This window comes from Phascolarctos cinereus, unplaced genomic scaffold, assembly GCF_003287225.1.
Source record: "Phascolarctos cinereus isolate Bilbo 61053 unplaced genomic scaffold, phaCin_HiC Scaffold_4;HRSCAF=312, whole genome shotgun sequence".
Taxonomy (NCBI): domain Eukaryota; kingdom Metazoa; phylum Chordata; class Mammalia; order Diprotodontia; family Phascolarctidae; genus Phascolarctos; species Phascolarctos cinereus.
In genome coordinates this window covers 720,000,524-720,023,632 of record NW_027555847.1, presented here as the reverse complement: position 1 = coordinate 720,023,632, position 23,109 = coordinate 720,000,524, and the positions used below count along the sequence as shown (strand labels likewise).

At 54.6% G+C, this 23,109-nt stretch overlaps 1 protein-coding gene across 1 annotated transcript in view; it reads right to left on the bottom strand.

Annotated features, from left to right (window-relative positions):
- Window positions 1-954: 954 nt before the first annotated feature.
- The window catches only part of RNF185 (ring finger protein 185), a 31,530-nt gene continuing 9,375 nt past the window's right edge, over window positions 955-23,109 (bottom strand). Inside the window, 7 exon segments of the mRNA XM_020996406.2 lie at window positions 955-3,400; window positions 4,928-5,045; window positions 6,879-6,933; window positions 7,212-7,324; window positions 9,038-9,056; window positions 14,016-14,161; window positions 14,163-14,246. Coding sequence (XP_020852065.1) covers window positions 3,303-3,400; window positions 4,928-5,045; window positions 6,879-6,933; window positions 7,212-7,324; window positions 9,038-9,056; window positions 14,016-14,161; window positions 14,163-14,195 — 582 coding nt within the window. The 5' untranslated portion in view covers window positions 14,196-14,246 and the 3' untranslated portion in view covers window positions 955-3,302.

Below are 23,109 nucleotides of genomic sequence, written 5' to 3'. Positions count from 1 at the left end.
CCACACTTTTTGCTGGCTTTTTTTCCCTTCCCTATAACATACTTACTCATGAAGACCAAGAGAAGAGCATCTTGGACACAGCAGGTGCTTAAAAAATGCTCACCGACCAGGATCACAGTAACGTCAATGAAGCTGACGGCCAAGTAGCTGTAGTGACCAGAAGTTGGGGCCACACACGTAGGAAATGAACGGCTGTGCTGTCCCTAAGACTTGGTGACTGTAGGCTGGTTTTCACTGCTTCCTTTGTTCTAAGAGAGGGCTCATGGGGCGTACTCAGGGGGAGGTGTATATCTAAATCCCAAGATGACTGTTATGTAAAAAGGAACCCCCCCCCAATAATTCAGCTTATTTAATAAGTGTTTGCTGAGCTGTACAGAATTAGAAGCTGACTAAGGAAAGAAAGGATGATAATGCTCTGCTTTAATGATCAAGTTTGCAAGTGCATTAAACCTGTCCATCCCACATGGCACCGCACCCTCCTCCTGGCTACATGGCCCAAAGGAAGTCCCCACTTCTCGCCGCACATGAAGCACTTGGGTGGATTCACCAACAGATGTCATAAGCTCCTAGATACAGAAGACACATCACGGTGTGGAGCACACTTTTGTGAGCTGTGTGAGTGAATGCGACCTCCCTCTCCTCCAGGCCGATAAAAGGGGGGGGCTGGACTAAATGGTGTCTGACAATCCAGGCGCCTACACTCAAAGGTGTAGGGGCCCAGGAATCTGACCCTTGGCCCTGAGTCAAACTACTCTTCAAACACAATATGCCAAGAGAATGGCTGATAATGGAAAACTCCAGGCCCTAAAGTCAGCTCTTGCTGATCTAACTCCAGGCCGACGTCTGTGGACAGCTTTCATGTGCCCTGTGATATCGCCGAGGAGGGACAAAGGTGCTTTCTGCAGGACCCCACCTACCCCAGCCCTCTCCTAGAGCAAATCCACACCTAGCCACTTTCAATGTAAAACCATTTTTATTTTTCTTCTAAATCAAATCACTTTCACAACAGTGAAAATTAGTAACTGGTAAATGTATCTCAAGGTACACAGCATCATTGATGGTCTAACTGTGGCCAGAGCACAGTCCTAACTAATACAATGGAATGAATACAAAGGAGAAAAAGGGCAAAGAGAGCCCAAAGGAAGAAATGCATTAACTCAGAAAAGAAGGGTAAAGTCACGGAGGCCAAGTGGAGGCGCAGGCGCCTCCAGCCCGGGGCTGGGCCAGCGGTCCCAAATCTGGCGGCACTGCTGCTGCCTCTGCACCCCGCTCCTGGCAAAGGCAGGTGAAGCTTACCACAGCTCAGAGAAAATGAGAGCCGGGCCCAATTCTGATAACCTCTTTCTATCACTGCTGCAGATTCCAAGGGATTCCTCTTTCGTAATCAAACTGCCCTCCTCCCGCCTCTCTCTCACAGGAAGGATGGGGCACTGGAGCACCACCGGGCCAGTAACCACTCCTGAAACTCCCCAACCTTGGGTTTTAAGCTCCCAAAGCTCCCCAGGCCAGGGGATTTTGGAGGGCTAACTGAAAAAGGCTCATCCGAGGCTGGGGGGCCCCAGGGGGACAAGCTCCTTGATCACACACACAGGCACCAGCCTCTGTGACCCTCTCTACCACAGACTTGGCCAAGACAACATCTACAGAATACTTGGTTCTGAACATTTCAACACTGGGTTGAGGCTTTGGTTAAGTCCAAAGGTGGAGAGGGGGAGGAGAAAGGTTGCAGGGGACATCTTCATTCCCTTTTCCTGATATCTTTGGACCTAATGCTTGAGCTCACCCCATCTCACAAGCAGGGAGGGGCTGAATTCCTCCTAGGACCTTCTATCTCAAGGATGAGGAGCTGGGCTAGAGGAAGGCAGATTTCACACACAGAAAGAGACTCCTCAGAGGAATCTCAGGGCTGCGTGTCCTCCACGGCAATGTCAGGGGTCCTTTTGCACCCAAAGACATTTGGCAGGCAGAGACATAGACACACATAGATGGACAGATAATTTGAGCCGTTCAGTGCCCTACCTTCTTATTGATCAGATTCAAAGAAAAGGCATTTTTAAAACAAGAAACCAATGATTATACCGAGGTACCTTTCTTCCCAAGATTCTGAATGAAGAGGTATGAGGAGGGAAGGAACTCATTAACAAGTCGAAGGCACACCTCTCCCTTCCGGAGGCAGCAGGGGTCACCCAAGACTGGCAGCCATCAGGAAGCCTCTCTTTCGACAGCATTTACCCAAGAGGTTCCAGGGGACAGACACAGAGCTCATCGCTTGGTAAGCCCACAGCGACCTCCTGCAGCGTCCCTGCTGGGCTGTCTGCAGGACGGGTTCAGCCAGGGCTGGCGCTGAGTCGCTACCCTGCGGGGCTGGAGGGCCCCAGACTGGCTGCTACAGGAACGCCCGTTTTCTTCTTCTGGGAGAGATGCAAATAACTGAAGCTTGAACTAAACCTTGGAAAGAATTTTAGTGGCTTGAATTTCCCCTCACGTTTGGGTTTGTCTCTGGGGCCTGGGGAAGCCTTCACCATTACCCCTCCTGGTAGAGAGGCCAGCCTGGCTACAATTCCCAGGAAGGGGACGGGAAGCCCACAAGCAGAGCCAGCCAGCTCTACCAGGGAAGAAGGCGGCCAAGGCCTCTCCGAGGCCTGAGCCCAGTAGGAAGCCGCTCAAATGCGCCAAGCTACCAGAGATACCCTGTGCTGATTCAGACAGCGCTGCTGCCGGCCCTGGGCTCATCTGAGGAAGCATAAGGAAGAGCAGGGAGGAAGACAGGACGGGAGGCTGGGCGCAGAAGGTGAGCCCGGGGCCCCGGCCTCGGGCTGTTGTGCATAGGTGGCCCACACATGCAGTCAGGAACAGACTACTGTTGGACATAGTGTTTTGCAGAGTCTAAGGAGATGAAGTCCACAGTTGCAAAGAACCCCCTTTGGTGCATTCCCTTTACTTTTGAGAAGTGTGCAGATAACAGCCCGGGGGCTCCTCTCTCCCAGCGCCTCGCTGCCTCACGTCAGTCCCCTTTGAGCCGGCTGGCTTGGGGTCTCTAAGTGGCTACACTGCTCACGCAGGGCGCGAGGCTGGAGTGGGACCACAAGGGATGTGGACTCACAACCAAAATCTAGTTCATTTCATGCCAAAGCTCTGCTCCCGGAAGCCAGGGTCCTCCCTGTATCTCTGACCCCATTGATTCCTGGGCCCCGGGGTGAGCTCAGGAGCCAGGTAGTGAGGGATGCAAGGGGGGTGGGTGAGGGGTGGTAACCAGGTCAGAGGCCCTGCTGGTGCCCACTACCCAGGCCACAGGCAAATGGTTATGCAATCAAAAGCCAAAACATGATCACCAGGGCCACAAACAGGAAAAGCCGTGACAGGAACTGCTCATCCACATACTGGGGAGTCCCGGGAACAGCTGTGAAAACAGGAAGGAGAACGGTCAGCCGAGGCCTCAGGGCCTGGAGGCGCTCCAGCTGAGTCTCATGAGGACAAGCCCCTTGCACTCCACAGAACCCAGCCAATTGTCTGCTTGCTATCCAGCAGCGTCCCAGATGCCCCAGACTCCTGGGGGCCTGAGAAGCCCCTCGCCAGCAGAACTGACAAGGAGCCAGCTGACCTCGGATGATGGGGAGCTCACTACCTGCCAAGGTAGCCTAGTAAATTCTGTGAGGGTTCTAACTATTAAGAAGTTTTTTCTGAAATTAGGACCAAATTTGCTTCTTTACGAATAAAACGAAAACCAAGAACCACGTGAGAATCAGGAGGATCTGTTTGGACTTTGTGTAAGATAATTTTCCACATCTGCATAAGTAAGAGTTGACAAAGGCTCCTGGAGACTGGCCTGGGAATGCGACGACCGTCCGTGGTGCTCACGAGGCCAGGGAGGAGCAGCGTGTGGAAGTCTGGCCTCAGGCAGGAAGCCTCGGACTTAGCTCCTGGCTCTGGCACACATGGGCCTCAGGCAACTTTCTGAGCCCTGGGGACCAGCTGCAGTCAGCCGCTGGGGAGGGAGCCTCCACACTAGGAGATGCCCACCCTGGAGAAATCACTGGTCTGGACCGGGGAATCATCACCATGACCCTCCTTCCCTAACCCGGCGGCACGGGCAACCCTGGGCTCTCCCAGGGTAGGCCCGGGGGCCTGGGCTGAGGCAGGAGGGCCCCGAGTCCAGCCTGGCTACGTGCACCATGTCAGCAGGTGATGATGGCCACGTGCTAAGGGAAAGGGGGCTGTACCACGCACTGGTGGAAGGATGGGATACCTGGGATGGAATCCCGGCTCCCTGGTATCTCAGCACTCCCTATTGTGTGACCCTCAGTCCGCCTCGGGGAGCACTGCAAGGCCACACTGTGGCTAGCTCACAGGGGGCAGCACACAGAGCAGGCGGAGGCTGGCCTCACACCAGCGACTTCCCGTGGCATGTCTGCTCTGCTCAGGTCAACCATCAGGCCTCAGGGTCCCCACCCGAGGCTCCCGGCAGGCAGCCAAGGTGCAAGCTGGGCTTTCCAAAGACAGAGGACAAAGTGTGCTGGATCTGGAGTCAGGGACCTGGGAGTCACACCTGGCCCGTGTGGCCAGGAACCTGCCTTCCGGCTTCCCTGGGCCTTGGCTCCGGTCTGACACATGGGAAGGCCGGTGTGACCGCGGCGACGGCCTGGGGAGCAGGACACGCCCGTCACAGGACAAACCCAAGGGCGCAATTTGTTTGGCTTGATCCCGCACGTGTTATGCGGGTTTGCATTTTCTTTCCTTTTTCAATTAGAAAAAGGAAGGGGGAGGATGTCTAATGTGGGAGGGCTGTGCCAGCCAGGTTCTCGGGTCCCTTCCAGGCCTAGACCTATGATCTCATTGATCAAACATTGCACATCTACTGAGCAGCGAGTCAGAGGACACAGGGGACAGCCCACCCAGGAATCGACAGATCGTCCAGAGACGGGCCTACCTGGAGGAGGCCGCCCATCATTTATGTTAAACGCTGTGGCAAAGATCCCAAAAGGAAAGGCTCCGATCCCAAAAGACATCTGGAAGCCGCCATCTCCAAAGCCAAAGCCTTGAAATCCCTGGTAGAAGAAAGGGAAATAAATGAAGGAGATGCTGCAGCCCAACCCTTGCCATCCAGCCTGCTCTGCTCCTCATGGGCAGCCCTCAGCTCCCAGCCCGGGAGCTGCCACCCAATGCCATTCTTCTGCTGAGCCTTATTAGTCTCACTTTACAGAGAAGGAAACAGGATCCTCCCAGAGGACACCTACTGAGTGGGTGATCTGCGAGAGCAGCTGCCCACATCCACACACATCCACAACACAGATATATGGTAATCTGGCTGGAGGTGGGCATCCGAAAAGGCCGTGAGCTACCTGAGAGGCCTGGGGGGGCATTCTGGGCAGGGCAGACTACCTGGCAGAGGTCACATGACTGCGTCTGAGGGCATCAACTGATCTCAAAGGCCCTTCCTGCACCCCTGGCTAACGGGGCTCCCCCCCCCCATCATTTTGTATTTACTTTGTGTCTACACCCAATGATGCTTACTGTCTCTGATCCTGTCCTTGCTCCTGACAGACTGTAGGCTGCCTGAGGGTGGGCACAGGGCCTGGCACACAGTGGGCCTTTCAGAAATGCTTGCTGCCAGGCTGGCCTCTTTTCCTGCCCTCTCCTTACCACCTGCCTCCTTCCCTGCATGTCAGAGGTGACCGAGGACGCGGTCAGACGTGTGGCCGACATCCCATAAACACCAGCGTTCCTCACACGGAGCCTGAGGAGCTGGGTGGTGCAGACCTTTCTGCACCTCCCCTGCCTCCCCCTCTAGACTGAGCTAGCCCTACTCAGACAGAGGCGCACACTGGGCAGAGGCCCCAGAGGAGCTGTGGTCTTTTGGGGCCCTTTCCAGTGCTGTCCGTCAGAGCCCAGAGGGATCACGAGAGGCTGGGGGCCCACTGCCACAACGGTGGCTCTAGTGGAACTGAGAGAAGTCCCGTGCAGGATCCCACCGGCCAGCGGGAATGGGCATGGGAAGTGAGTGAAGGGAACCTTTGTGGGGGAGGAAGAAACAAAGAAACGTGAGAGAAGTGGAGGTGCCGGAGCAGGCCCTCCTTTGTGCTCCCTCCCCCGACAGCCGTGGCCTTGCCTGGGTCGTCACTGTTCTCTAAACAAGATGGCACTGTCGCCTCAGAAGAGGCCGGTCACGTGCGTGCCATCGGGCTCGTGCCCAGGTGGGAGAAGGAGCCCCCTCGCCCATAAGGGTTCATACCTGGCTCAGCCCTGGCCTGGGACCAAACTCCCCTGGGGAGCTGCCTGCTAAGGCCCATCAGCTGATTTAATAAGAGTGCAACTCTCCAGGGAGGGATCAGCAGCAAATCCCCACCCCCACATGCTGGGACGCCTCCCTGCCAGAACCCGTGGGGAACAGGAGGCGGCATGACATGAGAAAGCGCAATGATTTCATCAGGACCTGCCTCCTTGGGCGAGCTTGGCTCAGAGCCGCCTACGTGCCCCCCTGTGCACATCGCTCAAGCCAGATCCAAGGACTTCAGGCCCTGGAGCCAAGCCTGGGGCCTGAAGCCCTGAGGGCCAGGCAAGGATGGCGGGGGGCTGCCTCCAGGAAGGGCCACCAAAGAGCAGGGCCAGACATGCCGCTCCCCAGGCAGGCAGAGCTGAGCGACAGATGAGGGGTCTGCTGCTGGAACTCCCCAGACTGGGTTCTAGACCCAGGGAGTCCGGGCCCGCTGGGGCCGAACGCCAATTCTCCAGTTAGTGAGGCGGCCGCCCCAGGCAGCCCACTCAACCTCTCTATGCCTCTTCCTCCTCTGTGAAACCTGGGAGGTAAACCCAGCCTAAACCTGTCTGAGGGTGAGGCAAGGTGATGGATGCGATGGACAACATCATCTCAGGGTCCTTACCCCTCTATTTTCAGGCTCTGGTCTCTGTCCTTGAGGCCGGGGAGGCGTCTTCTCTCTGAAGAAGAAAAAGGGTGTGAAGTTTAGAGAGATTCGATGGTTAGGCCACGAATGCCAGTGTGAACGCTTCAGAACATCCCCGTTTAAGGGCAGTTCTGCTTCCCCACATATACTGTAAAAACCAAGAGAGAGCCAACGCCTCAGCACCACCACGCCCGGCCCAGACAAAGACAGAGGACCGATGTGGTCTAGAGCTGGAGTCTGCCAGGCGGAGGTCCGAGAGAGGCAGGGAGGAAGCAGAAAGATTCCACGGCGCGAGGGCGGGGGCAGGCTCACCTGGGGTCCTGCTGCCCGGTGCTGCCCCTTCCGTACAGAGGGATCACTTTGTCTCGGCTGATCCCAGCTTTGCACACTGGACACACCTGTCTGTTTGGTCTGGTCTCCAACCACTAAGAAAGGAAGCGAAAACAGATGTGGTGAATGGACGGGATGATGCCTCACGTGTGGATCCTCCAGCTCTTCAGCCCCTCACTTCTGCCCACTGACAGAGGTCGGCCCGGCCACAGCCAGCCATGCTGAGCTACAACTCTTGTCCTGCTGAATCAGCTCACACGAGAAGACCGACTCCCCCAATCTCTTCCAACGCCGTAGTCCACCTCCCTTCATCCTTTCCTTCTATAAATCAGTGTTGGTTATTAATAAAAACAACAATTAGGAGGACTCCCTTGTTATAACACACTAAGGCTACAAAATCCTTTCTTTCCAATGCCCCCATGAGGTGGGCAGTAGCTCAACTTGGCTCCTTAGCACCTGTAGGACCTCGGGAAGGTCACTTGTAACACTCCGCACTTCAATGCCCCCTCTGTAAGACAGGGGAGCTGTCCTGAGGCCCTCTGAGCTCTGAAGCTCGTATCCTTATTGCACAGATAAGGAGATACAAATTCAGAGAGAGAATTAAACTTGCCCACACACATAATGCACCTATGAGGGCTAAAAGAGCCAGGGATGTTTAGCATGGCAGGGGGCAGGGGCAGCGTTTGGCCGTCACCTAGGACGTGAAGGGCCGTCACTCCAAAAAGAAGCTTTCTGCTTGGCTCCAGAGGGTGGGACCAGGTACAACGGACAGAATGGAGGTCAGGAGAAGCTCCCTAACAAGGAGAGGCTGGAGGATGAAATGTCTTGGGGATCCCTTCTAAACCTGCAGTTCCGGGACACGTGTCTCTTTTCCTTTCCATACGCCCAACAGCCCAAGAAACACCAACTGCTCCCCCCTCTGTACAGGAGCTTCCTCGAGCGCAGCAGCTCAGAGCCCTGGCCTCCCCTCAGCAGACTGGCAGATGTCAGGCGCTGAGCGGCGCCCCCCTCCAGGGCCTGGCGGCCCATCCCGAGGGGGTAGGCGAGGCCGGCGGTCAGCAGCCGGATGTCCTCAGAGCGCTCCAGGAACGTGAGCACTTTCTGCAGTTGCAGTTACAGTAGAAGAGCCTGCAGCCCACCCTGAATGTCACCTAAGTGTGTCCTGTGCTGACTTTCTAGGCCCCGTACCCCGTGCCTGGTTGGCTGCTCCAAGCTAACCAATCTCTCTCATGGCCACATCGGATGGTGTGATGGGGAAGTGACAGGAAGGCCTGGACGAGGTCTCCCACTCTGTGCACCTGAACACTTGCCCACCAGGAGCAAAGCTCCGCAGCATGCCTACCACCACACTCTTTGTTGGTCCAAACGAGATCCCATAAACTCTTTCTTCTGACCAAGCTGCGTTTCTCCTTTGTAAGCTCTTCCAAAAATCCAGAGGCGAGAACAACATAAGCAGAACCTGCCTGGCACCTCCTAATCCTCACAAGCACTCCTGTGAGGCAGTGAGCCTAAGTATCACTGGGCCCATTTGAAAGAGCAGAAAACTGAGGCACCCAGATGAGACCCGGCCAACAGTGCACAACTAGTTAAGTCACGGACTGGGCCCCTAACCTGGGTCCTGCTGCCTTTCATGTAAAATTCCCCTGCCTCCTTAAAAGAGGCCCCCTTCTCGGTTCACCGGGCATCTTCTGACTGACTGGAGGCGCCCAAAGAGGAGATTACCATTTCTGACAGCAGCCTCAGGGACAAGGTGAGCTATTGTGCAAGAAAAGCTGATGAAAGACAAGGTAAAAAGAAATGCTTCTTACCTGATGTAAACATGGCCAACTGCAGGCATCCCCGGGGCAAGCGGTCCAAGGGAAGAGAGAGGGGACAAACAGAAAAAGAGTGTGTTAGCGGCAGCGCTGGGCTGGTGGGCAAGCCCCCATGTGACAGCAGAGGCAAAGCCTCACTCCGTGCAGGGACTCAGGCCGGCCTCAGCCACGGAGGCTCCACAGGCCTCCGCGTCCAGCCCTGCCCCCACCCCTCCATCCCTGCTCTTCCCCTCTCCTCAAAGCGTTCAGAACCACAGAATGTAGCACTGCCAAGTCAGCCGGACCCCTGCTCTGGCCTGAACTATTGGGCCAGGAAGCAAAGTCAGGAGAGGAACTCAGAAGCCACTCAGCCCGACTCATACTGACCAAGACACTCCCTCCCCACCCACCCACAAGTGTCACGTGGCCCTATTCTTCGGAGGGGCCTCGGACCTGCCAAGGCAGGCCATGCTGCTCGGGGACGGCTCCAGCGGTGAGGAAGCTTTCCCTTACAGATGAAGCTGGCTTTTCTGCAGCCTCTGGATTTGCCCTGCGTCAAACAAAACGAGTCTGCCCAATCCCCCTCTACACCCTGGAAGGCAGTTCTTGGGATCATGGGCAGGGTACCTCACTCCCAACACGCTTCTCCTGGTTCATCTGCTCCATTCTCCTACAGTGACCTTGGGACACTTTCTAACCTGTCAATGGCCTTCTCTAGGAGCGGTGCTCCCAATGGACTACCCCAAGAGGGAGGCAGCCTAGCATTTCCTGGAGTCTGGACATAGCGTCTCTCCTAATTCAGTCCCACGTCTGTTTGCGGGACGCCTCGTCCTCTTCCTGTCTCCTAACGGACCTGCGGTCCGCTTAATCCCCTCGGCCCGCTGGACAGTCAGCAGGGCCTTCCACCTTGTATGTGGGACTCTGTCCTTGTCACACCCAGAACAGGCCCCTCCATCTGTGCCCCGCACACTTCCCCTGTTGTCTTGGCCCACGAAGGCCATTTGGGACCCTAATGCCATCAGCTAGCCAGTCCTCCTCAACACTGGGCTGGGGACGCCTTTCTTCATGCACGCCATGGATAAAAGCGTCACACAGCACAAAGCAGGGCACAAACATCTGGGGCCCAGGGATAGCAGCAGCAGCAGTAACCACCCCCACCCCAAGCACCACCACTACACTTCCTAACATTTATATAATGCCTACTGTGTGCCGAGCAATGTGCTTCGTGCTTTACAATTATTATCTCATTTGATTCTCCAAACAACCCTGGGAGGAAGGTGCTATTATTATCCCCATTTTACAGATAAGGAAACTGAGGGACTTGCCCAGGGTCACACAACTGGGAAGCGTCTAAGGTCGGATTTGGCCTCAGGGGTTCCTGACCCCCTAGGCCACTGGCTGCCTCCCTCCCCAGCTGCCATGAAGCCACTCACGCTCCCTGGCGTTCAGTCCTTCTGCTGCCCCCTTCCCTCACTCCTCCTGACATCTCTTATCCCTCTTCTTGAATTTCTACCCACCCATCACTCTTTCCATGACAGCTTTTCCCCTTCTCACTGAACCATAAGCTCCCGGAAGGCAAGGCCTGGGCCCACGCCTCTTCTCTTTCCCCAGCAGGGAGCACGAACTCATCTCAGAATGATTCTGTGACCTCCACGTCACCCACAGTACCTCACGTGGCATGCTAGGGTTAGCCAGACCCGACAGCTACACAAAGAGATGAATTCATGAGCAGAGGCTTCCCCTCCACCAGGACACAACCTAACCTTTCCATCTCAGAGCAAAGTTCACTGGTTGTTGAAGCCAAGAAAATGTAAGTCCTGGGGCCAGGCCTGGCATATGGTAACTGCTTAAAAAATGCTCACTGATAGACTGGTGGGCGCCGAGCCTCCTTCCACTGAGCCAGTCTGGCCTGGGCCCACCCCAAGCCTAGCACAACCTGAAGAAGCCCAAGCTTGGCAGAGACACGAGTGAGAGGACTGGACCTCTGGGAGGGGATTATCAAATGCTGTGGAACTGAAGTTCCCAGTGTAAGAGACTGTGACAGTTCCAGGGAGAAGACGGCCGCCATCACAGAGGAAGGCCAGGCGTGGAGGAGGCTGGGAGGGTCGTGGCACAAAGCAAGGCCTCCTTGGCAGGCTCTCGCCTGGCCCTGGCTTGTCTGGGCTGGTTATGTGATTTATTCCAGTAGGTAAAGGTGAACCAGGCTCTTGACACAGATGACCGCATGTGAGAGTGGCCATCAACCATAACTAATCCAATGCACTTTTCCCAGATAAAGAAAGTGAGGCCCAGAAGTGACCTGTCCAAAATGACACGTCAAGGGACAGAAACCAGGTCTCCTGAGGCCAACCTGGGGCTTCTTACAGTCTCCAACCCTGCTAAACCTCCAGTCATGGGCTTTCAGGAACAAGAGGACCATGAAAAAGGATCACGACAAAGCCAAGGAAGAAGTGGACAAGTCAGTTCATCCCTCTCATTTCAATTTCTTCACCTGTAAAATGGAGCTAACGCTACCTACAGGACTTCCCTGCCACTACTGAGGCAAAGGAGGGCAGGCCGAGGGGCCAAGGGAGAAGCCGGAGCTCTCGGCTTCTGGCCTAACTCCTTTCACCAGCAGAGTTACCAGGAGCCAAGAAGAGGCCTCTGGTTCCTACTCGCTGGGCCAAGGCTGGCATGCAGCCCCAGCACCTGGGCCTCGCAGGCCGAGTCAGCAAATTCTCCCAATGACTACTGGAGGACGCCCCAAACCACAGTGGGTCAGACCCACCTGGAGACCACCGCAGGTCCATTCCCTGAAGTTGGGGAGGAAAAAGGAAGTCTAAGGATGGATGGAGAGGGCCAAGACTCGCCTCGTACAAGCTGGCTGGCTGAGCCTGTGGACTGGACTATGGAACTCATCTCTATTCTCACTAAAGGGCTTTTCTGGTTTCAAAGCCTCTGGTATCACAGGGTGTCACAAAACTCTCAGAACAAAATGTAATTATTTTCATTTAAGCTTTAACACCTTGGAATGGTCCCTGCTCCAAAACATTGCTTTTCAAAGACCACCTGCTCAAGTCCTGCTCAAAACACTTCAATAGCTCTCAGTGTCCTAACCCGGAAAACCAAAACACCAAGGCTGCCTGCTGGGCTTTCCAGGACTTCATCCTGCCTACCCAACCTCATCAGCCACCAGTCCTCACCAGATGCCAGAGAAGGTCCAGCCACGATGAGCCCTTCCCTGGCACTTAGCGCTGTGCCTGGAACCTGGGAGGAACTCTGTAAATGCTCATTGTACCACTGACAGGCTCACAAATGGGCTGTGAGGCCGCCCATCTCCACTCCTGCAGTTTCCCTGGGGTGTAAAGCATTTATCGAGTGCCACCCATGGGCCAAAGAACAGGAAGAGGGACAAAGACAGAAGAAGTCAGGCAGCGTCCTGCCCTCAGGAAGCCTGTGCTGTTAGGGGCCTGCAACAACACTAACGGTCAAGTGACCCCTGCTGTTACAGGGTGGGCTAACTAATGGGCAGCCATGGCCAGGAAAGGCTATGGTCAGCAGACAGGAAGGGGGCCTTCCTGCCACAGGGAACAGCAAACACCTGGAAGCTGGCCTTGTACAAGCCAAGAGGGAGTTTGGTCTGAAGGGAGGGAGTAGTGCAAGAGAAATGGGAGAGGCAGGAGGGGGGCCTTGAATGCTGGACTGAGTCATTCTGAATCTTTTTTAACAGGTAACACAGAATCACTGGAAGGTTCTGAGCAGAGACCTAAATGGATCCAGGTGCAAAGGGCAACCTGCACTACGATGGACTGGAAGAAGAAGGGCGTCCGGAAGCCTGGGAGGAAGGTGGCTACGACAGTGTAAGTGGGCAGTGATGAGCATGGCGTCGGGTATAACAAGGAGGAGAGCCAGGGACTCCAGAGAGCCCTTTCCTTCCCTACCTGGAAGGCCCTCCCTTACCTCCCTCTAATCCCAGCCCAGCGGGAGAGGCCCTAATCTTGCAGAGCAGAGAGCTCGCGGGCCTTCCCATCTTTGGGCCAGGATTCGGGTTCCTGATAGCTGCTGGTGATGGGACCCAGTGGGGGCTCTCGGAGCCTAGGCCTCTCTGTAAGGCTGCCCATAAGCCATGGCAGAGGGAAATCTTTACAAACCAAACGAAGGCCAGCCCCAACGTCTCCTCTTCCTCCCGGAAGCCTTCGCTGACCACGCAGCCCCTCTGCTCTTCCTATCTTTGGACCTACAACAGCATTTACAGTCATAGACTCCTAGCCTGGTAAAGCATGAAAGGAACCTTAGCAGCATCGAGCCCATGCCCTTCACTTCAGGGATGAAGACCCGGAGGCCACAAGGATCACGTGATGCCCACATGACACCTACCTGCACACCATGGGTCAGCTCTGCTCTTCCCACTACCTGAGTGATCCTTCCCCAGGAATTAAGACTACACCATTGTATGCAGATCACTTATTCTGACTCTCTCAGAAGAGTCCACTCTGAGGGCCTCCTCCGCCCCGGCAAGGCTGAGCCCGCACAGCACTTGGAGGGAAGGGTACCCCCAGGAAATAGTGAACCGTCACCTCCCCAAGCTGGGAACCCCTCTTCTGACCCACTGAGGCTCCTCTGCTGCTGCCCTGGACCCTCCGCAGGGACTCAGCTACAAGGGACAGGCCCAATCTGAAAAGATCCTACCCTTGGCAGGCTGGATGTCCTGACTGCTACTGCAGAAATGAGGCTGGGCCTCAAGAGGGGCAAATGTGCTGCTGTAACCAGGTCTTTTTGGAATTCCCAGTAAGGAACCTCCTTGGACGGGGTCTAAAACAAACTCCACTGAAAGAGAACCCGTATAGCAAGGCTCCAGGCATTAAAAACATCCTAAGGTTCACAAAAGGCTTTGGTTATGTTGGGTCACCGTGGCTGTCCACAACCAGCCCCAAACCAACAGCTCATGAGCTCTGAATTAGCCTGGGGGGGCCCCGGGCTCCCTGGTCTCCTCCCCCTGGGGCTCAGTACTGACCAGAAGAGGTGGCCACAGAGGCTGATGACAGCATCTTTGGCCGTGTCCAAGCAGATGTTGCACTCGAAAGTGCTGTCCTGACTGCCGTTCTCGCCGGGGCCGTTACTGCTGCTGCCGCTCGTACCCCCCGCGCTGGAGTTCTCGGGGGGACGTCGAGGTCGTGGGCCCTTTGCTGGCCATTTTCAGCCGTCCACAGAGAGCCAAGGCCAAAGCAGCCTTCTAGCCGAGCTCCTACAAGGCAAACAGAGTTGGACTGACCTCTAGTCCTGCCCCACCCAAACGTCCTAATACTGGAGAGACAAAAGCCAGAAGGCCCAGGGCAGCCGAAAACTTCAGGAAAGGCCCTGGCATGGCCGCATCAACCCAAGAGAAAGAGCTGACACTGCCGTCGTGGGCCCTCTGTCTTATCTGAGCCTTCCAATGACCCTGTGAGTGAGGGGCTCAGAGGAGATGGAGAAACCGTGACTCGCCTGTCCTGGTCATTCAGCTAACAGTGTCTGAAGCAAGAGCCAGACCCCATGATCCTGCCCCACACGAGCAGCCGTGCCCAACGATGAGAGCCGTCCAAGAGCGCCAGTCTACGCAGGTCACGATTCCGTGACTGAAGCCACACAACAGAAGAAATCGACGGCACCCCTGCATCCGGCCCCCTCCTTGCCACCCCGCCCAACTGGCTAATTCAGGCAAGGCCAACAAAGCGCTTCCTTCTACATCCCTGTGCAGGGTCACTATCGGGCCAGAGACAACACCGGTCTCCTGATTCCAAATCCAGTGTCACCCCTTCAAAGAAAGAGCCAAGGAAGAGAGCAGAGCAGAAGACGCCACCCTCACTCACCACTAGAGGACTGGGGCTGGCTTGGGTTGCAGGTCCCACAGCAGGAGGGGCAGCCTGAATCCTAGGTCCTTCCCTCACTGTGGCTGACTCAGACCCTGAGAGCCCGGCCCGCAAGCATCCCTCAGCACCGGCGGCAGCAGAGTGAGGCAGGGGGCCAGGAGGCTGCCTTGCTCAGGGCCTTTTCACTTTGTTACATCATTTTCCATGAGGTCCCAGAAGGGCTGAGAGCAGCAGCTCTGGGGCCATTTCTCTGCAAGCCACCCATTCATTTCTACCACCCCAAAGACAAGGGCTCTTTTGCTTCCCGTGACCCCCTCCCCACAGGCACACGAGGCCTGGCCCCCTCCTCACATTTGGTCACATTCACTCCTCTCGAGAGCCAGGCCGTGGGATTCTCTGGCGAGGTCACTGATCCCTCACACAAAGCAGCCCTCCTCGTGGGGGCAGACATGGCCAAGGGGGAAGAAGGTGGGAAATGCAGTGAGGTTTCTCTCCCTGCCCTCCCCCTTTAAAAATTTTCTTTTTTCTTGTGAAAGGAAGGATGGAAAATGGTCTTCATGGCAGCATATTTTCTCCAGGTTTGGGGCCTTCCCATTTCCAAGCAGCTTCACCTGCTTTACTCAGATTCAGGGCAGGCTCTTGCCCCCAAGTCAGGAAGCTGCTGGCAGGCACAAAGGTGGTCATGATTGTGTCAGAATCCCCTGGGCTAGCCCGGGGCCCTGCACACAGCTGGTGCTTACTGTTTACTGAACTGAACATATCTGGGCACGTCACCCTTCATCAGCTCCCAATCTGTCAGCCTCGACTTCAGATCGCCCCACAGGCAATGCCCCCTTCCCTCCCCTCCGGCCTCATCTTGCGCTCCTCCCTTACCCTCCACACAAGAGCCCACTCTGTTCGTGACTCCAGGGCCTGGAATGAATGCCCTGCCCACTGCATTCCCAACGTCCAACACAGATGCCATGTCTTCTGGGAAGCCTTGCCCATCGCACCAGGCCACTGGCAGGCCCTTTCCGGCCCTGAGCTCATTCAGCACTAATCGCTCCTTCCTCAGGGCACATACCTATTATTTTAGTCAGAGTCATTTACTGAGATGTCAAATAACAGCAGGCCCCAGCCCTTCACTAACCTTTGCAGCTCCCCCAGGGGCCTGTCTCTGCACATGGCCAATGTTTACCAAGCCAAGTTAATCCATTGTTTTCATTCAGCAAATTCAAGTTGTCCCAACAGTCTTATTGCACTCCTCAGCCTCTGACTTCAGACTTCTGAGACGCTCTGGGTATCCGTTGGGTCGCTGCTAACTCTAACACACCATGTGAGGTACTGGGGTGATGTGGAGGCCACAGCTGATGAGACTCCCCACCTTAGAGGAGAGAGAAGATGCCAGTACACGGGCAGAACGAAAAGGGGGCTTCTGAGGAGGAAGAGGCCACATCCCGCTGGTGGAACCAAGGAAAGCTTCACGGAAGAGGAAGAGGACCCGCCTGCGAAGACTTCCTGAGCTGATGCAAAGGGGGTGAGCAGAACCAGGAGACCGTGGCCCACAGTAAAAGCAACAGGATCAACTGGGATGACCCAGCTATTCTCAGTGATACTACAATCCAAAGGACACAGGAAGAAAAATGCTCAGGGGGCTGGGAGAACCAACCAGAGCAGACCTTCTTCCTTCATTCTTCTTGCTCCCCAACTTGGCTAACGTGGAGCTATGCCTTGCCTGACTTCACATGCGTAATGTGGACCATACTGCTTGCCTTCTCAACAGGTGGGGCAGGGGCAGAGAGCATCCGGAACCGAAAAAGCAAGCAAACCAAACAGCCCCAAAGGAACGAGCACGGTAGATTTTCCCAGGCCAAGAGAGCAGCAGCTGAACACTGATGGAATCCTGCAGAACCCTACCATAAGCAGACACGCGCAGGCCCGCTTGGTCCAAGAGGGCAGTTCACCGACAACGTCAGTGGAGAGGAATTCTCCGATCCAATCCAATCCACATTTATTAAACGCCAAGTACGCACTGGGCGCCAAGGTAAGTTCGGGGGATAGGCTTAATAAAAAGAAACAGTCCCTGCCCTCGAGGAGCTTGCACTCTAACCACCCACAAAAGGAGGCAGGAAAGGGAGATGGACAGAACCCACAGGCCGAAACCAGGCAGGGCAGCAGATACAAAGTGGAGTGAGCCCAAAGTCCAGCTTCTGCCCTCTATAAAGGAAGGTGCTGGGAGGAGCGTGGCCTGGCCCTCCAATCAAAGGGAGGTGGGTGGATCAAGGCTGGGGGTTAGCAGCTAGACAAGGGACTTGCACTCTCTCTCTGTAAACATGCTGTTTACTTTTCTGTGTTTATATTGTTCTCTACCCTCCTCCCACTCCCAAAGGAATATAGGCTCCTGGAAGGCAGGGGCCTAGGAGATGCCAGGCATTTACTAACTGCTTGTCTCATATTGAACACGCTGAAGCTCCTCTAGCAGAGGAAGGCCCAGAGGTGACGAGGCATCCCATGATGCTTCATCAGGCACCCAGGAAGCAGGCCTGCCTGTGCACAGCTGATGACGCCCTACTAAGAACTTTAAATGAAGACAGGGTAGAGCCAGCTTCCAACCTATTAAATGACCTCTCTGAAATGCACTGGTGGCCAAATGCTTAGAGATTTCAAAAACGCCTTCAAGTTCTCCAAATCAGGGCTTGAGAGGGAAGAAGAAGCAGGCGGCACCTCTGACGCATAAAACTGGGGCCCAGCCCCTACTCAGCAGTAGAGCCCGAAGAATCTGTGAGACTTTGGGACCACCTGAACTTGGAAATCCCTGGAAGAGAAGGAAAGAGGCCCATAGGCATTACAAATGCAGATGCTAAATAAGTCAGGCATTAATGAAAGTAAGAAATGTAGGATTGGGCAGGCTCCTTGGTGCCATGGGTGACTCATTAGAAGAAGGTCTCCCAGCCCTAATTGTCTAGTCAGTCATTCATTCACTTCACCAGGCAGGTTTAGAGACTGCTGGAGACAGAAGAGATCTCCCTGAGGTCCCAGTGGTGCAGTGACTGACCCCAAATCCCACTCCTCCTCCATGATTTACATGAGGGGGCTCTCCAAAAGACTGGCTGGTGAAGCCAGCTGAAGGCAGCATGGAGAGCACTTTGGCACAGAATAGTGGAACAAAGAGTGGCTAAGTTCCCAGGCTAGCTTACTCACAACATGGCCCAACACCTTGGGCTGTATGGGGATGTCATCAGTACCAAGAGCTCCTGGGGCGCAGTGAGGCCCATCACTTAGTGTCATAGCAAAGGGCCTTGGTGGCAGGTAAACAACTCATGTGTGTCAGGAAGAGGACCTGAGCAAAGACCACAGCTTCCTCCAGAGATCCTGACCGCTTCAGCATGAGCTGAACACTTCCATAAACAAACAGAAACCCAAATTCAGGATCCTGAGTAGAAAGGGCCAGGAACTTAGTGAGCAAAGTGGAGGAAGGGGTGAGAAAGCAGGGGACAAAGGTTCTTCTTAACCCAGTTCTTTCCCCCTGGGCCAGGCCAGGCCAGGCCAGACCGAGCTGTCTGGGGAATCTCCCCAGTCCCTCTGTGCATCCATTCCTTAAGAGACCCCTCACACTGCCCTTGACAAGCTTCCTACGTTGGCACCACCCGGGGCCGCCCTGACCCCCGATTCTCTTAGGGCTTCTTAACCCTGGTTAAGGCCTGGGAACTTCTAAAAAATCTCTTTCCTTTGTCATCTGATGTATGTTCTTTTATGCATGTAAACTGACGACTGAGAAAGGTCCCGAGGCTCCTCCAGACTGCCTGCCTCAGGGGGCCAGGACCCAAAATCGGTGAAGATTTTGTCCCACCAGGAAGCCCTCAGTGGAGCTAATTTCATCAGTTATAGCAGGAAACTCTCTTAGTTTCCTCTTATGCAAAATGAGGGAGATGACGCAGACTCCCCAAGTCACTCCCAGCTCTATCCCATAACCCCCTGAACTTCAAAGGTCCATCTAGTCTCTAAAGCTCCAAGTTTTCCCCTGACAACAAGTGGCAGGCTCTGGGGCTACACTAACACGGTGGGGTTGTGACTGTTCCGGGGGGGGGGGGGTATGGTGAGAGTGGGGGGGTCATCACCAAGCAGCACCTTAGGCCTTGAGCAGATTTCTGGCAGAACTGCTCTGCACAGCAGCTGTTATTCACACTGTCCAGATGGCAGTCTCTGCTCTGTGAGTCAGACTACAAAGGGCACGCATTTCAAGTCAGGGGCCTGATGCCAAAGCCTGCTTTCAAGCTACGGGACTGAGGCCTCAGTTTCCTCGGTCAACCTGACGGGGCAGCGACTCTGCTCTTCAGACGCTCTCCGAAGTCCCTCTCAGCTCCCGAGCCTCCCGCCCTGGGAAGGGCTGGTGTGCACATCACACTTAGGCAGTGTGAGCTGGGGAAAGGGCCCAAATCTGCAGGCAGGAAATCTCATTTCCAGGACTCTGAGGCACTGATTAGTGATGTGACCACAGGCAAGTCACTCTTGTTCTAGCAGAGCTGGGGGGGGGGGGGGGGCGCGGCGCCCTTGCCTCAGGGAGGCGGTGATCTGAGGGCTTTGGGCTTGGTGGAGGCCTACTGTCTAGGGCTGGCCAGAAAGCACTCAGGAGAAGAAGGGAATATTGTCACATGCCTGTCAGGATGAACAGGGTTCCTTACATCTACACGGGCAAGACACAAACGCATGTGTTTTTAGCTGCTGCCCCACCCTGCAAAAAAGGATAAGAGTCAGGCCTGCCTGATACATCTGATCATCTTAAAACTGTCCAACATCCCCAATTATGCAAGCTGCAGCCAAGAACCCCAGAGCGGCGATGATTCAATGTGTGTGCCCCCTTCAATGAAACACTCTCTCTCCACTGTCTCTCTCTTTCTGTCACCTACACACCTAGACACACACACACACACACACACATACACACACACACACCCCTTAGCAGACTGCCTTCAGAAACTGTCATAGCCAAAAAAATGCATCACCTTCTGGTTTGCAACTGGTTACAACTTAGAAGAGACTGGTGCTGAGCCAGCAGAAGGTCACGACTGCTAGAACTCTCCCCGGGCTTTGTTTGACAAGCCAAGGCCACTTCCATGGCAAACAAGGAGTCTCAGGAGGCTGGAAGGCCAGCTCAAGAAGGAGCCGAAAGAGAGCAGGCCTCAGAACTGGCAAGACTAGGCAGGATTTAAGCACAGCCTCTACTACAGAAGGGCTCGGGCACTGAGCCTCTCAGGGATCTATTAACGGCAGAGAAGTGCTAACCTAGATTAGGAGAGGGTGTGTCCTCATCTGGGAGGTCCTAAGGCAAAGAAATCTTAGGGCCAAACTCTATCCACAGCAATATAAGGGCTTTCTTCCCAAGAGGCCTGGGAGGCATTTAGTGCAATTATTATTGTCCCCATTTTATAGATACAAAAATTGAGGCCGAGAGGTGAAGTTACACAAATGTTATCTATTTTAAGTCACTTGCCCACGAAGTGTCTGAGGGTGGATTTGAACTCAGGTGTCCTGACTCCAAGTCCAGTACCTTCTCCATCATAATACAAGCCTCTCACACTATGGGGAATTCTCCCTCCTTTCTCCCATGGTCCCTCACTTTGGGCAATGATAACTGGATCATCTTTATGGGGGGGGATGGAGGAGGAAGACAGACACAGACAGAGACAGAGAGAAGAGAGGAGAGGGAGAAAGACAGAGACAGAGAGGGGAGAAACCCAAGGATGGAAGGGCCTGGCTCCCTCGACTGCTTGCGGGGGGCTCTCCCATCAGGAGATGCTGCTGAGCCAGGCTGGGCATTCGTTTGTTTTTCCTTTTACCGTGCTCAGTGGTGACCGCCCCTCCCTAACCCGTTCTCAGGAAGTCCAGTGTTAGTCAGGAGAAGACAGGTACCTGCGTCAGTGCTGGCTACCTCCTGGCCAGGGATATGGGAGAGGGGCAGAGTTCTGGTACAGGTCAGATTCCACGACCTCTGAGGTCCCCAGGTTTTCTAAGGTACAAAACAGCCACCTCATCACAGATCATATATTTTAACAACTGTTGCAGTTGCATTAAATAAAAACAGACACATATTTGCCCAGTGCCTTCAGTAATTGAATAAAAAAAGCAAGAAACAGCACAAACATTATTCAAATTATGCCTTTACAGAAAGCACAAGGGAAGACAATGCTTCCAATAATGAGCTACAAGCCCACACAAATGCCCATCCCTGAGGAAAAACATTTCCAATTAATTTTGTTTTTGCCCCAACCTGGGATCTCCTTGGTGTGAGGAAGGTCCAGAGTGGGGTCTTCTGCACCGGAACAGATGGTCGTACAGAGTTACCTGAGGGACTGCAAGGTAAACTGCCTGCCCTTTTCTGGTCACACAGCTAACGTGTCTGAGGCAGCAACAGGGCCCCAGTTTTCCTGGTTCAAGACCAGCTAATTGGTCACTCTTGCATGCTATCTCACAAGGAAAATAGATAAAGCTCTTCAAATCGGTCAGAGCCAAACTCAATTTTGGTGGCAGTTACTTCATCTGCCTCGCCTCAGTTTCCCCACCTGTAAAGGGAGGGGGCTGGACTGACTGCTTTCTAAGGTTTCTTTTAGGGCTGACATTCGATGATTCTATGAACATTCTCTAGGCCTGGCGAGAACTCCATTATCACATGGCAGTTCTGGAATTTTCAAGAACAGAACATCGGTGCTGGAAGGGACCCCACAGGCTGCCCGGGGCCCCAGTGATCATTAAGACGGTGGCTTCTAAAATGCCTGATGCTATATCCTTATGAGTAATTTTTTTCTTGGTAAGTACTGGGGGATGAGGGTGAGAGGAAGGTTAAGAGGGGTTGGTGATTTTCTCCAGTGGCTTCTGATGCACCTGCTACTATGGGGGGGGGGGGTTAGAACTGCCTGGGGGCCATCAGAAGGAGGAAAGTGGCAAGTTTCACGGAGGCAGGCCTGGGTGTAGTGGGGATGAACTGTACTATAATGGGGGGGGGGGAAGGCCGGTGTAGCTGTATTAGTGAGAAGCCTCAGGATCTGCTCACTTAGGGAGGGCGGGGTAGGACCCATCTTTCCACCCTCAAACCAGCAGGGGTCAGGCCACACCCTCTTTGCCTCAGGTCAGGCTAAAACAGCACTAATCCAGACCAACTCCCCATTCCACAAATATGGAAAATGTGGCCTGAGAAGGCTCATGCAACATATGCCGAGTCACATGACCAACAGAGAGGCTTTCTGATTCAGCCACACCATACCAGCCTGCCATGGGAGTGACAAGGAGTGTCCCCCTGGGGGCCTCAGTTTCCACCTCTGTAAAGTGTGAAGATTAGTCTCAATGACCTCTAAGCCCTGCCCCACCCATCTCTAGTTACAGAGCTGGAAAGGACCGCAGAGGCGCCATGTCCAGTGCAGACCCAAGCAGGAATCTTCTCTACCACACACCCTACCAGTGGTCATTCAACCTTTGTGGGAGGAGGGATCCCCAAGGAAACCTACCACCTTCCTCTCGGGAGAACCCACCTCCTTTGGAATGGCTTTGTCCTGCCTGCCAGCCCACATGTGCCTCTCTGCCCCTCCCCCCAGGGGCCAAGCAGATCACGTGACAGCCCTTCAAAGACTTGGGGCCAGCACCCGGCCCTCTCCCCCCATTCTTGCTTTTCCAGGCCAAATATCCCAAATTCCTTAAGCCAAGCTTTTCAAAACACGAGCTTGGTGCCCTCACTGTCTGGCCTGCTGTCCTCTCAACATCCCCCAGCTTACCAATGTCCATCCTAAAATGAGGGAAGGAGGGACAGAGGGAGGGAGGAGGGAAGGAAGGGAGGAAGGGAAGGACGGATGGACAGGCACAGCTGATCAGGGCATACACAGACTATCACCTCCACAGGCCCAGACACCCTCCTCAGCTGCCATATCCCACTGCTGAGTCACGTTGCTTTGCAGTGCATTAAAACCCCAAGATGTTTTCCAGATGACTGCTTTCTCACCGTGCCTCCCCCACCTTACACGTGTGAGCTGATCCTTGGAGGCCATGGTTAGGGCTCTGCATTTATTCCTCTCATTAGATTCCACCTCCAGCCTGGCCTCCTAAGATCTCTTTAGACCTTGACTAGTAGCCAATACGACAGCTCCTCCTCTTCACTCTGGGTCTTCTAAAAGTGGCTCAGCCTGTGCCATCTGTGCTTTTATCTACCGGATCTACAGCCTCCACACCTTTACCCGAGTGGCTGATAAAAACGTTAACCACTGCAAGGCCAAATATCCCTGGAACATGTGGCTG